The sequence below is a fragment of the Pseudopodoces humilis genome, chromosome 3, assembly GCF_049639895.1.
Source record: "Pseudopodoces humilis isolate 2021_Gansu_Grassland_sample_001 chromosome 3, ASM4963989v1, whole genome shotgun sequence".
NCBI lineage: Eukaryota > Metazoa > Chordata > Aves > Passeriformes > Paridae > Pseudopodoces > Pseudopodoces humilis.
Window position 1 is genome coordinate 26086437 of NC_142202.1, and position 14528 is coordinate 26100964.

The window sequence follows — 14528 nt, forward strand, 5'->3', positions numbered from 1 at the left end:
GTCTCAGGTATGTGATGTGGTTCCCTCTCTCTTACCAGTAAATACTGATGTAGACTATAAGGTCTCCAGATTTATGTAATTTCTATACCATAATTATTACTATTTACAATACAAAGAGAGTGGAAAGGTTGAAGAGTCATTAAATGTATTAACATGTTACCACACTGTTAAAGCACTATTGAATTTAAAGTAGTTATCTAACTTCCAGCAACATCACAACAATTAAAGTAATTTCCCTTTTAAAATATTTTCAGACCTTCAGAACATTACTGCTCAAAGAAGCAGGGCACTTACCTTTGGTATTGGGTCTAACATAAGAAAAGAGATTGAGTTCCACAGGATTATGCAGGAGGGAGAGAGCAGCAGGTTCTAATCCCAACTGTTTGGCCCTCTGGGCTTTGGTGCCTTTACTCCCAGTTTTGTAAGGTGCAGACTTATAACAAAAAGAATAAACAAAACAAAACCAGTTATTAAAAAGCATGGAAGTATTTCAATCATGCTGTGCACTATTTAGTTATGCAAGATTACTTTTGAACTAAGTTTGATCTGAGAAAGACTAGAGTACTGACCACATGGTCTAATTCTTCCAAAGTTCTGCAATTTAGCAATCCTTTTAAAAGGCAACTGGATAACTTTCCTTCTTTCTTCAACTTCTGTATCATTGTATGTGTCTTCTTCGCAACAGTACTAAAATGCAAGAGATTAATGTTAAGTCACATTTCACAGTGAATTAAAATGTCTATTGATTGTGACCTTGTCTATTACACTGCTGAAATGCTCTAAAACCCCTTAAAATTATATCTCATCAAACCAAGTTGGTAATCCTGAAGTTTCTAACCCTTTTTTCTCTCTTCAGTTAGCTCAAAACTATCAAAATATCCTGTGGTAGCTTTAAGAAAAATCAAATAACACTGGTATTCATTACTGCTCCACACATTTATTCAATATTCATTGGCCTGGAAGCCAAATAAAAAGGTCCTAGAATAAATCCACACTGATAAGCTCTTACAGATGCAATTCAAATCAAGATAATTCTGCAGCACCAAGTACAGGCTACAAGATCTAAACTCCTAGGTCTTCAATATGATACATAGGAGCAACCACAAGCAGCAGAGTTATTTTGTTATTCTTTAATTACTTGTTCTGACAAGAACTCTCTCAGGCCACCTTCCCTCCTTGGAAAGAAATCTCTTGGTAGGGATTGGCAGGCAGTACAAGGAGGAGGACACCAAGCTGACAGAACAGCTGACCAGTCTGTTCCCTTGCCATCCCAAGAACACAGGGCCATTCAAAAGCAAGATGGAATGAAAACAGTCTCATCCATTGCCACAATAAACTTTGCTGATCATTTCTTTCCTGCAGTGATCTGGCATAATTTAACCTCATCTCCTAGTACACTCTAGCCTAAGAAGGGCTCTTCACTAGAAGCTTCCTCGATCCAAACGGGAGCCAAGGAGTTCTTAGTGATTCTTTTCCTAAGAGTGGAGCTTCCATCTCATCCTGCTATGTATTCCCAGCAACTATTAACTACTCTTTTAGTACAAGCTTTTCTGTGCAGTTTTAATAAACTGTAAAGAAATGAAGATGTTAGTTTTGCTTTGTTAACTAATAACTCTAGAATTCTTGTTACTTCGAGGGGAAAAAAACCAAAAACCAACAAAAACCCAACATCCCAAAAAAACCAACAAAACACCAGACAGGTATCAAGCATAATTACATCAGTTCTAAACTTTTTTCTTTATTAGTTCCTTTATAGCTGTAGTGCACAGAAGGAGGTAAAACAAGGGACACAGGAGCAGCAGCCACCTGTTACCCAGCTCCGAGCCAGATCCCTCCTCGTGTTGTTGACTCACCGTAGCTCTTCCAATGTGTGCTGCACTTCTCGCAAGGTGTCAGCCTCCAGGTTATTGATGAGCTCTTTCCGGTACCGAGCAATAAAAGGAATAGTGTTTTCTTCTTGAAACAGCCGAATTAAGTTTGCACACACCCATGGTTCAACATTTGTTATTTCTGACAAGGTCTGTCAAAGGAGAGAAAAAACCCTAACACAACAACCAAACACATTTAAGAGCGAAGGTAGATTGCTTTAAACAGCCTCTCATTCAACATTTAAACCACTTCCCTAACATTACACTGGCCAGCACAGACTACTGTTCTCCTCAAGACAGGCTTCTCGTGCATGCAGCCACCACACCCAGTATTTCAGCAAGACATGCAGCAACCAATGTTTCCAGAAAACATTGGTTTTCTTCTTGCAACTACAGTAAAAAATGAAGGAAGCAGTACCTCTTGGGAAAAAGGAAAAAAATACAAGGAAGAAAAGACTTCAAACCAAAATTATAAAACAAAACAGAAAGACCATAAACTGTACACAGCAACTCAGAAAACCTGGAATTTTTTTTTAAGCCAACACTGACAAACTTCATGGTTCAGCTAAACAAACAAAACCCACAAAGCCAGTACTGATCCCAATCACACTCAGCCAATAACACGAGCAGCAATACTACTGACAGTTTCAAGACAAACCACGACTTGCGAAATTAAACATGATTTTGTACAAATTGAGCACTCTCAAGTTATAGCGTATCAATATGGAATCACTGACATCCTATACAAGCAGCTTATCTTAGTAACATATTAACCATCACAATTTGTTTGCACTTCACTATAATAGTTGCTGTAGACAGCTGATACAAAAGCCTTTCAAAAGTTTCATTCTGAAGCCTAAAAATATAACACCACCTGCACAATCATATTCACTCCTTTTAGAGCACACAAAAGGATCAAATTCTCCACACGTATTTCCAGGTGTAGGTGAGAAAAGCCACAAAATTTTACAGGTTTCTTAAGCAGACTGTATTAAGGATGATGAATACAATATGTCCTATCCCCATTCTATTCACATTAAAATCTTCCATGATCACACCCAAGATTCCAACACAAGAGCTATGCTAAAGCTGCCTCCACCTAAATGGCTTCAAAGCTAAAATCCTACAAAAAATAAAGATGATACCTCCCTTGTTGTGACTGTTGTGTGAGGAACGCAAATCCTTCCTGATGGAACCATAAATCAATAAACACTCTCAAAGGGTCTCTGCAACTAAATGATCCACACTGATTAAATATTAAGTTGTAAAACTGCACACAAACATCCCAAATCTGTCAGCATCCCTTCCTGTGGGAGTTTCAACTGCATACATCCAGAAAAAACCCCATGTGCTCATACAGGAGAGCCATGCCAACTCTTACAGGCAAGCTTTGTACTAAGGACACCAAAAGTCACAGATATTAGAATGATGTAAGAGTTTGAAGTTTTAACAGTTACCAACCAACAAACATCTATATTTAAACACATTTTATGACAACCTAAGCAGAGATTAAATGACTGCTTAACTTCAGAGGATTGAAATTGTATGTAAAGATTCTAAGTGCTAATTATGCAGGAAATAGTTTCATTGGTACATCAGAAAGGAAAAGATCTCATACCTGTACAATATCCCAGTTCATTTCAAATTCTTCTTTTATTTTGTTGCCTCCCCGATTTTTAACTGGCTTTCCTTCAGGACATGCATTCAACTTAATCTTTTTAGAGGGCGGTTCATCAAATGCAAACTCCTCTTCGCATTTCTCTTGTTTCACTACAGAAACACTTGTTGAGGGTTTTTCATCACTCACTAAACTGTTTTGGTTCTTCCCTTGGAATGAATTTATTTCCATTTTCTTAGGCACTTCTGGCGTTTGATTTAAACTTTTTGGTTTAGTGCCTGCATTTTCTTCCTTAGGTTTTAGAAGTTGTATTTTATTACCTTCTACAGGTGCAATAGGCAAGGATACATCCTGCCAAAAAGACGTTAAAACCATATTAAGCACTGACTGTTACAAAGTAGTTCAACATTTCATTTAAAATCTAAAAATATTTGCTACCAGACAATTTTCCCAATGTCTCGGGCAGCGAAATGCCAAGCCAGAAATCAAGTAAACTGAAATGTATCTTGCATGGAGGAAACAATACAAACACACACAGCAGACCTCTGATTTAGATCAAATAAAATTGTCCTGCAAAGAATTTAATAGGACCTTCTTTCAAAAGACAATCTTTGCCTCCATTCAAAACAGGAAACATCAGGGCAGGGAAGCGCTTCTGAGGTGTTAGGTTCCCAGCATGGGGACTGGAACTGACATCTGGTCTGCCAAGATACAGTTTAACCTTGGATAAGCCACACCTTTACTAACCTTCCCCAAGATCATCTTCAGAAGTCAGAAGGACAGGCTTCTGTCATGATGTGATCTCAGATGTTAATAGTTGACAAAAGCATAACTTTCAATATAACCGCATTTTATATTAATAATAATAAAACTGCAATCCTTACTGGATTGAACAGGTATGCAAGGAAATGAAAGCACATGCTGCCTTTTTTTTTATGGTACTCAGACAGTGAAAAGGTAGAAGACATCAAAGGTGCAATACCAAAACCAGAGATATTACAAAAAGAACAGAGGCATTTATTTATTTATGTTGTTGAAAGATCTCTAGGGAAAACCACATCCTATTATCATTGGCCAAAATTTTCAAGAAGCACCCTTAGATCATGGACACTTTAATGCAAAACAAAGCTATATTTATCCAATATACTGAACATTCACAGGAACAGTGGAACTGCATCAGGCAACCAACTGAACCAGAATGGGAAAAACTGTTCATGTTACTTCCTAAGAGCAGTAATTAAATGTCTCTTGCTTATAGATACTCACCATTTCCTCTTTTATTGCTACCTTCTTGACCGTTTTCCTGGCCACAGTTAACTGTAGGGCAGCAGCTTTTTTAGCTTTTGCCTCAGTTTTCTTTGGCAAACAAGGCGCCCTGGCAATTTTGCTTTTTGGCTCCCATTCCTCCTCTTCCTCCTCCGATTCAGAGGTCCTGAAAAACAAATGAATCAACAATATTGCTTATGAGAAGAATAAAAAAAAATGCACAAGCAAGATAGTCTGAGTGGTTTTTGGCATGAAAGTGAAAAGGAAAAATTAAGAGAAAGATAGAGAGACTCAACAGATACAGGTCTTTCACACTGCTGCAGAGCTAATGGCTTAAACAATCTACCAACTTTTATGATGCATACACATGATACACATGATTCTGTTTGGATAACTGGCTACTCACTTTCACCCTATCTTCACTGTGAGCATGAAGAAGCCTAAGTAATTTACATTTTCTAATTCAAGTTTTGTGCATGAAAACATTTAATCAACATCTCAGAAACTGAATGTTGCTCTTATGCAATTGCTCATGCTTAGCATAAACCTTTAAAAAAATCCTAAGAAAAAACCAATCTTACAAATTAAGAAATGAAGGTAGTTCTTCTGATATAGGGGCTTTGGTTCTAGATTTCACCCTCCTTGGTAGAGATGACATCTGAAACAGAGGAAAGAAGAGAGAAACATAACATTTGGTTGAAGCTGTATTCTCTTCCACTCACTGTCAAATGTGCCCTAATAATGTCTTCAGCAATCACGAAAGCCTCCTCTAGAGCAAGTTTGGTTTTCTCAGCATACAAGAATTTAGGCCACAGCAGCACACATTCAACAATCATTAAAACTAAGCAAACAAACCAGCACTATAACCTCTCAAACTACATTTTTCTTCACATGGAGGTAATTATTTGGCTTGAAAGTAAAGCTGTTCTAGCAAAAAGGGTACTGGTTCTCAGATTTTTTATTGGGTGTCACATATAATTCTGTATGTGACCAGTCTTTCCTCCATCCATTTAAAAATGTATAGCAAATCAAAATCTAGTAAAGTGAGCTCATGTGTGGTTTTGATGGGACAGGACAAGGCAATTGTCCATTTTCAGCTAAATTTTTACATTTAAAGACTATCTGTTGCTTGTATGCACAATGAAAGCTATTATTCTGAATGGGTTGCTCATTGGAATATAGAGAGTGCATAAAACAACTACCAAAAGTAAGCGGGGGAGGCACAAGCTTTCTCCTGACCTGAGACTCATACCTACAATAGCTGTATTTCATTAAACAGTTATAGAATTTTAGTGGTTGGGCCTATGAATTTTCATAATCATATTTAGCAGTCTTAGTTAAAAAATGTTAGGTACCCTCAAAATTTTATCTGCCAGAAAAGCAAAATTTAAAAAAACATAAAAAGGAAAAAAAAAAAAAAAAATCTTGTAATTACTACAAAATTCAGAAGCATATTTTACCTCTATCTGGTACAATTTCATCATTCTTCATGTTTTTATACCTTGATCTTCAATCCAGCCTTACCACTGCGATGGGAACCTTAAAGTCCCATGATTGCAAAATACAAACCAGATAAGCATTTTCTAAAGTGCCATTTAACTCAAGGGCAAAACAACCTTTAATCTGACTTCATTCTGGCCTCTGTTCAAGCGAGGACACTTGTTATTAATGACTTTCAGCAAGTTTTCCTTGTAAAGCAGCACAAAAATTTAGGTGACAATTTTCAGCACTGCAGTGGAAGGAGCCCTGTTGAGGCTCACATCAAAAAGCACCATTGGCTTACCTGCAAAGCACCTTCTTGGAGCTACAATCTTGGTCAGTAACAGGTCAGCATTTCTGAGCTGTTCCATTATGTGACTGGCTGGAACACACAATGACCACAGAAAACACAAATCTCCAAAGAACATAGCAAATATTACTCACCTTATCAGCTTCCCAGGTGCCTTTTCACTGTCAGTTTTGAGATATCCCCAAACTCATTCAGCCACTCTGCTTCTCTGTGTTCCTTTGCTCTTTATACCTGTACAGTCATTATCACAGGTCTGAATTAATTACTTATTTATTCACATTACTTCAGATACATAAAAAGAACATTTCCATTTTTAGATCATATTTCGATGAGTGAATGGGAGAAACAAAAAATATTGAACACTCACTTTGATGTTGAAGACATGCCCCCAACAATAAAATCCGACTGCTGCTCCATGATCCGGGCTCGTCACATACACTGAGATCATTCAGCAGCCGGATTTTTTTGTTGGGCGCCCGCTTTTGTAAGGGTTTTGAATTTCCCGCTCTTGCACACTTGATTGGTCAAGGGCCCCACTCCGCCCAGCTCACTGGCCAATGAGATGGGTGCATCCATGGTTCGACGGGATTGGCTGGGGTCCCCTCTTTGAGCTTGAACTCAACCAATCACTTTTATACTTGGGGACTTGTTTTCCTAGATTGCCTAATGAGCTAAAATGTCTGTCATGGGCAAATTATCTGCACAGCTATAGACCAGCTACAGCTGTCACAAAACACCAAGATTTCCAAATATAGGTAATATCCAAGCCAGGTGGAATCCTGATCCATTTTTTTTTAAGGTACTGGGACACTTCATGTTTCTTTTCAGCTAATCCAGCTAGGTGGGTATTCTAGGAAAATGATCAGTTTTTAAACACTCTAACCAGTTTCTTCATGGGTAGACATTAAATCACTGCAAGGAAAAGACCAATATACGAGGTCTCTCACCTGAGGTCAGCATTGCCTCTGCTGAGTACACCACTCTAACTATCCCCTCCAGTTTGGAACAGACAGCATATGCCAAAAAGTTCTGGAGCCTACCCAGAAGCCCAGGTAAAAGGTCATCTGGAAGGTCCTTCTTTCTGCTACTATTTCCCCTTTCACCTCAAGTGGTTGAGGGTCTCAAAATATCTCACCACTTGTATTGTTACATTAAGTAAGATTATGGCAAGAGTAATGCTCACTTATAAAGTTAATTGCACTTCCCAGCATCCAATACAGGTGACCTATCTAACTCTCCATATGAGATGAGTTCCTTAGAAATTCTCCATGAACAGCCAAGCTGTGGTCAGAAGCCAAAATGGAGCTCTACAGCTGAAAATAAAAGGTAATACCAAAACCGCACATGTAAGATAAATATCAAGCATGGGGTATCACAAAGGGAAAAAAAAAAAAAAAAAAAAGCATATTTCCACTGCAAGGTGGGGCCAAATTATAAGCATTTCCCCTTCTCACCATGAATACAACAAACTAACTGTACTTCATATTTGTAAAAAAGAATCTTATAGCTACTACATATATACTTTTTGTTTACAAAAAATATTTTTTTAATTAGAACCCACAAAAGTACTTGTTTAATTTCAAATTTCCAGACAGCTGTCTGCTAAATTTTCCTCCTGGTCCGCCTGTGCAAACACTAAGAAATGACTAAGAAAACACTTAGAATGACTAAGAAAAACAGCCCTTCTGTGATCCAGTGCAGAGGTGGAGGCAGGGAAGAGGATGAAAAAGAAACAAGCCAAAATGCCACTGCTGATAAGAGATAACTAATACAGAAAACGAGCTTGGAGAGAGTCCCTGAAGTGAGGCAGGAAGACTCAAGAAATAGGCAAAGGCAAACACTGTTAAGCTCCACATGGGGTATCTACAACACCGACTGCATTACAAGGCACTCAATAAGCTACTGCCAGCTCCATGCTCCACTTCTGTGGGGATGCAGTCCCCCACATCCCCTGACATGAGTGTAGAGGGAACAGCTTTTGTCACCTTCCCACAGCATGCTGGGATCAAGCCAGGGTGAAGTTGGCCACTTATCTCCCATTTTCCAGATTGACTGGCCTCAGTGGGAAAACTGCCTTTAACACTTCCTTCTGTGTCAGCTCCGGTTAACCATACTCCAAGTGAGAGCTGATTTCTACCTCAAGGAAAGAAATGATAGTCCCTTCCAAATCCAGAAGTATTCCACAGATGTGGAAGACCCAATTATGAAGCTGAAAAATTAACAGTAACCTATTTATACCAGTCAGGTCATTTTCCCTTCCTATGTCTGTGTCCAGTTTTGCCATACGTTACCACAGATGCATCACAGATGCTTACAGTGCTTGGTGGTTATCAGCTTATCACCTTCACCTTATGAGGATTTCACCAGCTTGCCAATTATCATATTGAACTTCAACAAGCTCTGTTCTAGCAGCTCTTCTCATACCTGAGGCTAGTAAACTTCTGGCCAGTAACCATCAGCTAACTTTTTTGTTGTTTTATGTACACTGTCAGCAACCTTTTAATTTCTGACAATGCTGTTCATTAAGAAAAACAGTTCTTACTTATCTCACCAACAGTATTTTACTTCCATGGCAGGCAACGTGAGCTAGTCCCTGGAAAATTTGGCCTTGTCTACATACTTAAGCTCCTGACTGCTGTTTCATTTCAAATCTGTCTGTGTACAGATTTGTAGATCTTTTGCTTCTGTAAGATAGGCTGAAACCTCAATGCTGAACCTTCACACTAGACTCTTGATCCTCTGTTCAAGGGAATCAAAACTCGTCTGCTTGTCCATGTCCCGAATGACAGCATGAAGCATTATTGCTTGAAACACACTCATGCACCCACTAAAGCCTGGTTTCTCCACAAAACTCATCAGTTATAGCACATTCTTCGAAAGTACTTTCCAGGTAAAAATTGAAGAAATTCACAGAACTATTATGCTGTCCAGTGAAGAGCTGAAACTATTTAAATCATTGCTATTGTAGATAAATGTATCTGCTAGATCCACTCTCCAAATAGTTTGGCATCAGTTGTGTTGCCAGTTATTTTGTTCCCACCATCACTTCTATCCTCTGCATCCAATGCAGAGCTCCACATCACAATTTGGACGGCTGCAAATAATTCACTCCTCCCTGCCTGTCAGCTACTCATTAAAATAAGGCTACTACAGTTTGTGGTCAGACCACACAAGGAATAAAGACTGACCCAGTAGCTCTCATACTTACTGCACAGAATCTTAATATGGGTATGCACAAAGCATACAGCAAGGAAGTAATCATTTCTCTGGTCTCTCTCCATAAACAGGTCTAGGCTGCACACAAATATAAGCAGACTGAGGTTTTAAGGACCTTTTCATGCTAAGGAGCAATTCAAATCTCATTTTGAGACCGCTGTTCTCTTCAATCTCCCTATTCATGCAAAGGCACAACCCATTAAAAATAAATTTCTGCTTATGTGAATCCCAGTGGCATAAGCAACTGCTTGAAGAAAGAGAAGTTCAATAACAGTTTAAAAGTAATCAGTTAAAAAAATTCTCACTCCTCACCACCATTTTCCCAACCCCCCTGAAAAAAAACCCACACTAGCACACACCTCTTCTAAAACTTCATCAGTAGAGCAACAGTTTTCAGATTCAGAAATAACTCTAATAGGTTTTTCTAGCCAAAGGCACAGGATTAAATAAAAACAAAAAAAAAAAAAAAAAAACCAAAAAAAAAACCCCCAATGAACAAACAAACAAACCAAAACATACCACCATCAGAAATACACTTGGAATTTCATTCCAGTAACTGCAAAAAGCCCTGTCCAGCTGAAAAGCACACAGAAACTTCTGAATCTCTTTTCCAGTTAATCCAAAGAAACACATTCCTTACAAAACAGGGATCCCTCTATGCAGGAAGCTCCTCAAACTTTGCTCTACAGCCTCGGCTTTTCTATCACAAATAAACTAGCAAGAATAGTATAATTTTGCATTTTAGCTTCTTTTAAGTCTAACAATACTAGCCAAATCAGCATTTATAACATGAAGCACCTGAGGTGGGACAAAACAAGCATTGTAAGAATCCCATATGACAAGGGAATTTTGGACCATTGTTAGTAGAAGCAGACTGGTACACTTCAGTAATTATAAGGAAATTCTCATAAGGTTGATTTTGCTTGTCATTTTAAGATACCTTGACTGCAATAATTCTAAGGAAAAGAAAAATCAAAATGTGAGCATACTGTCAGCAACAAGGGCGAAAGATGCTGTGCAGACCAATGGTAGCGACTTATATGGAAATCTTTCTGTCTCTCCAGGTTTTGTCCTGGGGAGACAAGTTAGCTGAGTTGTACTTCAAAATATAAAACCAACTTAATCCTCTTGAGGTTAAAACCTTGGAGAACTCCCAGACACTTTTGCTCAGAGAAGCTAGTGCAGATTTCCAAGGACTTTTCCTGTACAATGTCAGTCAGACCTGCCTGAGGAAGGAGCTGCAGACATAATTTAGGAGCTTTCAGCACTAACTGGAAAATTACAACCACAAAGAAACAGAGACATACAGGGTACACACATACACGAAAATAGTCCTCAAAGCTAATCAGAGAGGAAGAAGTGTAAGAACAAGTAAGAACACCACCTACCGATTTTATTTACAGAAGTACCATCAAAAAGGTAGAGCATAAAGATTGTGCCCCTAGAAGGTGCATTCTATCCCATGCCTGCTCCTATAATTAGCAGTACTACTGAGGAAAAGGAAAAACTTGTGTTATGCAGCAGCAAACCATAAATTAATTAGAAGAGGTCTACCCAAGAAGGGCACAAACACTTTCCATGCATTTTTCTTAATCCACTTATCTCAAACCACCTATGAAGACATTATCCAAAATCAGGGAATACTGCTTCTGATGCAGCAACAGACGGCTACATCATGTGCACTTACTCCTTTTCTTCAGTCCACCAAACCAGCCCCACAAAAACACATCCATCCTGGTTCATTAAACGGGATGCCTTCACTCCCAAAGGGTTATGGAAGACTAACATCTTTTCTGCACGGCTACAGCCACAGCAGAATTTATCACACCAAAACACTCACTTTGGAGGCTTGGAGGTACAAGGGGGTTGAGAGAAAAGGACTGTTTGTTGCTTGGTGACTAACTACCACCCCAAATCATTGCCTGTCGGCCCAGAAAGACGCCCGACATGAAAATACACTTTAAGTACTTCAAAGCCCTAGTCTCTCCCTGGCGACACCTTGATTTCTTCAGATATGTTGACAGCGTTCAAGAGGAATGGCTAACAAAGCTAAATCTCACCCTCGCCGTCTGGGAAGGGCATCAGCTCGGTGGTAGAACCACGGGAATGAGCCACCTCTCAAGCGCCTTCCTTTCCCTTCCAGCTGTCCCGCCCCATCTGAGCCCGGGGTGCCCGCCCGCATCCGCTGTTCCGCTCACCCCCGAGCAGGGGTCCAGCACTTCTCTCCCCGGGCAGAGGGGGTGGGAATGGGAGGGAAGAACAGGCTCCTTTCCGCCTGAACAACCGGGACAAGAGCGAATCCCTCGCTTGCCGGGCGCTGCGGCGTGGCACGGAGGGCGCCAGGGCCAGCGCGGCGCCGCTGCCCGCTCTGCTTCGCTCCCGTCCCTGTCCCACCGAGGGGCGGGCGGCTCTCCCAGTCGTTACCCGCTGCTGCCGCCGGCTGCCGTGTTTGAAAGAGCCGCCACCACGGCCGTGTCTGACTCGCCCGCCCGACCCACCACAGGAGGAGCAGGAAGCGGCAGCCGCGCCGCAGGAAGTGCGGCCGGGCCGGGGCGGTGCCGTCACCGCCCCTCACGCCGCCCCTCACGCCGCCCCTCACGCCGCCCGGAGCTGTGAGGGTGAGGGGCTGAGGGTCAGCGCCCCGCAGGGCGAGACCATCAGCTGCCTTTCACTTAAACCAAAGACAGGGGGCGGCGGTGCAGAAATGTCCTGGTTCGGTTTTAGGTTAATGGGAGTTTGAAAGGTGTTAGCCAAAAAATAGGATTTTTTTCACAGGGATCTTGGGAAGCAGAAGTCGTCGTTGTGTGAAGCTGAGATACTGCGTCAAAGGTGACTGCAGAAGACGCAGAAATAAATACACACCCTTTCAGACCCCGGAGTAGATAGGAACATGTCGATCCCAATATACATAGGATGCTCGTGTTTTTCACCCATGCACGCTAAAATTGCATTGTTTAAAAGCATTTGCACACTAGTGCTGGAAAAAGTATCTGAAGTGTTAGGTGCCTGCCTTAAAATTCAGTGTAAAGTAATGTTTCCCTGCAGTCTCTACACCTATTCCTTTTTCATCCATATCTTCTAAGTTAGCACTCAGCAAGGATACTGTAGAGTTCATATCTCATGCAAAAAGTTAATGGGTGCTGGCTTCTGGAGCCATCGCCGGAAGTTTGGAGCAAGCACACGGCTACATTAAAGCCGTCTTTCGAGCTTCCATTACCCTAAAAGGTCTTCTGCTTTGTATCATAAATATTTGTAACTTGTGGTCATAACTACGAGCCAGCTGTCCTCCAGCTTTGGAACAGCAACATCTTAAATGTAACTAAGGTGCTATAAACTTAAATAATTCTTAATTTTTCATCTTGACTTTATAATAAATGTGTGTTTAACAGTCTGGAATGGTTTTAAACACAATAATGTTCAATGCAGTCTCTCTCTTTGCATGGGGTTTACCTGACCTCTTTAGCTTTCAGAAGCCTGAAGAGAGACTTATGAACATACTTGTCTTTATGCATGGGGGTTGTATCGCTGGTGCCAGATCTTCAGCTGATACAGACTGTCACAGCTCTCTTGATTTAAATAGGTCCTTTGATTTACACAAGTTGAAGATCTGACAGCCCTCAATAGGACAGATCACATATTTAAAGGTAATCAAATGTGCAAGTGTTTGCAAGCTCAGAGCTGATTCACCTGGAGTTTTGTCCTAGTAAGAGCTGAGCGAAAGGTAGTTTAGTGTAATACTAGGGAGCATGAAATCATGTTAGGTCATCAGTTTTGTGGATGAAACATTGTCATTTATAATAGAGAAGGTTCTGATTCTTTATATTTCAGATCAGATTCTACCCTTATGCCAAAACAACATTTAAATAAGTACAGGAACTCAGTGCACTATATAACTAAGGATGAAAGACTGTAACTATAAATGCCTTAATGTCAAGATGAAAAATGAGGGATGGGACCACCACGCTATTAAATCTGATTTATTGCTCAAGTAAGATATCAGTATCAAAGGTGTGAGATTTAGAGAGGAGCAACAAGTCAGCCATAGCTCAAGGTTGTCATGTGTTTCTTCTTCACACAGCAATATATAACATTTTGGTTCTATGGACAGTTAACACAAAACTTGTTTCTATTTAATAACCTATCACCTTTCCTTAATTTTGCCACACTGGGCCTGTGTCTTAGCCACTAAGGTGACAGGTCATGTACTCATACCTCTATTATAGCTTCTAGATCCCTAACCTACTCTATAAGCCACATTATTACAGCTCAAACCTCAAACTATTTTACCTAACATAATTTCTTACTCAAGACATATTCTTACTTATAACTATAGGAACATAATTTTATAATTTTTCTACCTAATATTTGTGTGCCTTTATCATTACATTAACCCAAGGTCTTTCGAAGGCTGCGGATTGAACCCTTCAGCATTTGTGGAAGTTTCTATTTTTCCATTTCCCACACCTTAGAAGTCATCTTTAAAGACTTGGTCTGATTAAATTTTGTAATACTTAGAGTATTTTATATTTTTGCAACTTTGTGCAGAATATAAAAATACTGCCCGTGTCATCTGACTCCTTTGATGCACTGCATTAAAATTCCTATGTCTAAGTACGTATCATGCAGTCAACTTTACTTCTCTTCTATTAATAGTTTGAAATTAGGTCACTCTTGTAAGGATAGGCTAAGACTGTACAACTGATTTAAAAGAAATTACCTGTGTATAAAAGTTTGGGTTCCTTTCTTATGCTCGTCTACAGTGACACCGTTC

At 40.0% G+C, this 14528-nt stretch overlaps 1 protein-coding gene across 4 annotated transcripts in view; it reads right to left on the reverse strand.

Annotated features, from left to right (window-relative positions):
- Positions 1–12245, reverse strand: part of SRBD1 (S1 RNA binding domain 1) — a 123566-nt gene extending 111321 nt beyond the window's left edge. Inside the window, exons 1-9 of one of the 4 annotated variants that reach the window (XM_088052878.1) lie at positions 11956–12245; positions 11146–11244; positions 6676–6772; positions 5334–5410; positions 4753–4918; positions 3487–3837; positions 1854–2020; positions 570–687; positions 295–433 (exon numbers count right to left, since the gene is read on the reverse strand). In XM_088052878.1, the coding sequence (XP_087909004.1) occupies positions 295–433; positions 570–687; positions 1854–2020; positions 3487–3837; positions 4753–4918; positions 5334–5410 (1018 nt within the window). In that variant the 5' untranslated portion in view covers positions 6676–6772; positions 11146–11244; positions 11956–12245. Of the gene's footprint in view, positions 1–294; positions 434–569; positions 688–1853; positions 2021–3486; positions 3838–4752; positions 4919–5333; positions 5411–6535; positions 6556–6675; positions 6773–11145; positions 11245–11817; positions 11933–11955 lie in introns of those variants that run through there. The other 3 variants (XM_005523391.3, XM_088052879.1, XM_088052880.1) reach the window with 3 other exon arrangements.
- Between the last annotated feature and the right edge of the window lie 2283 nt (positions 12246–14528).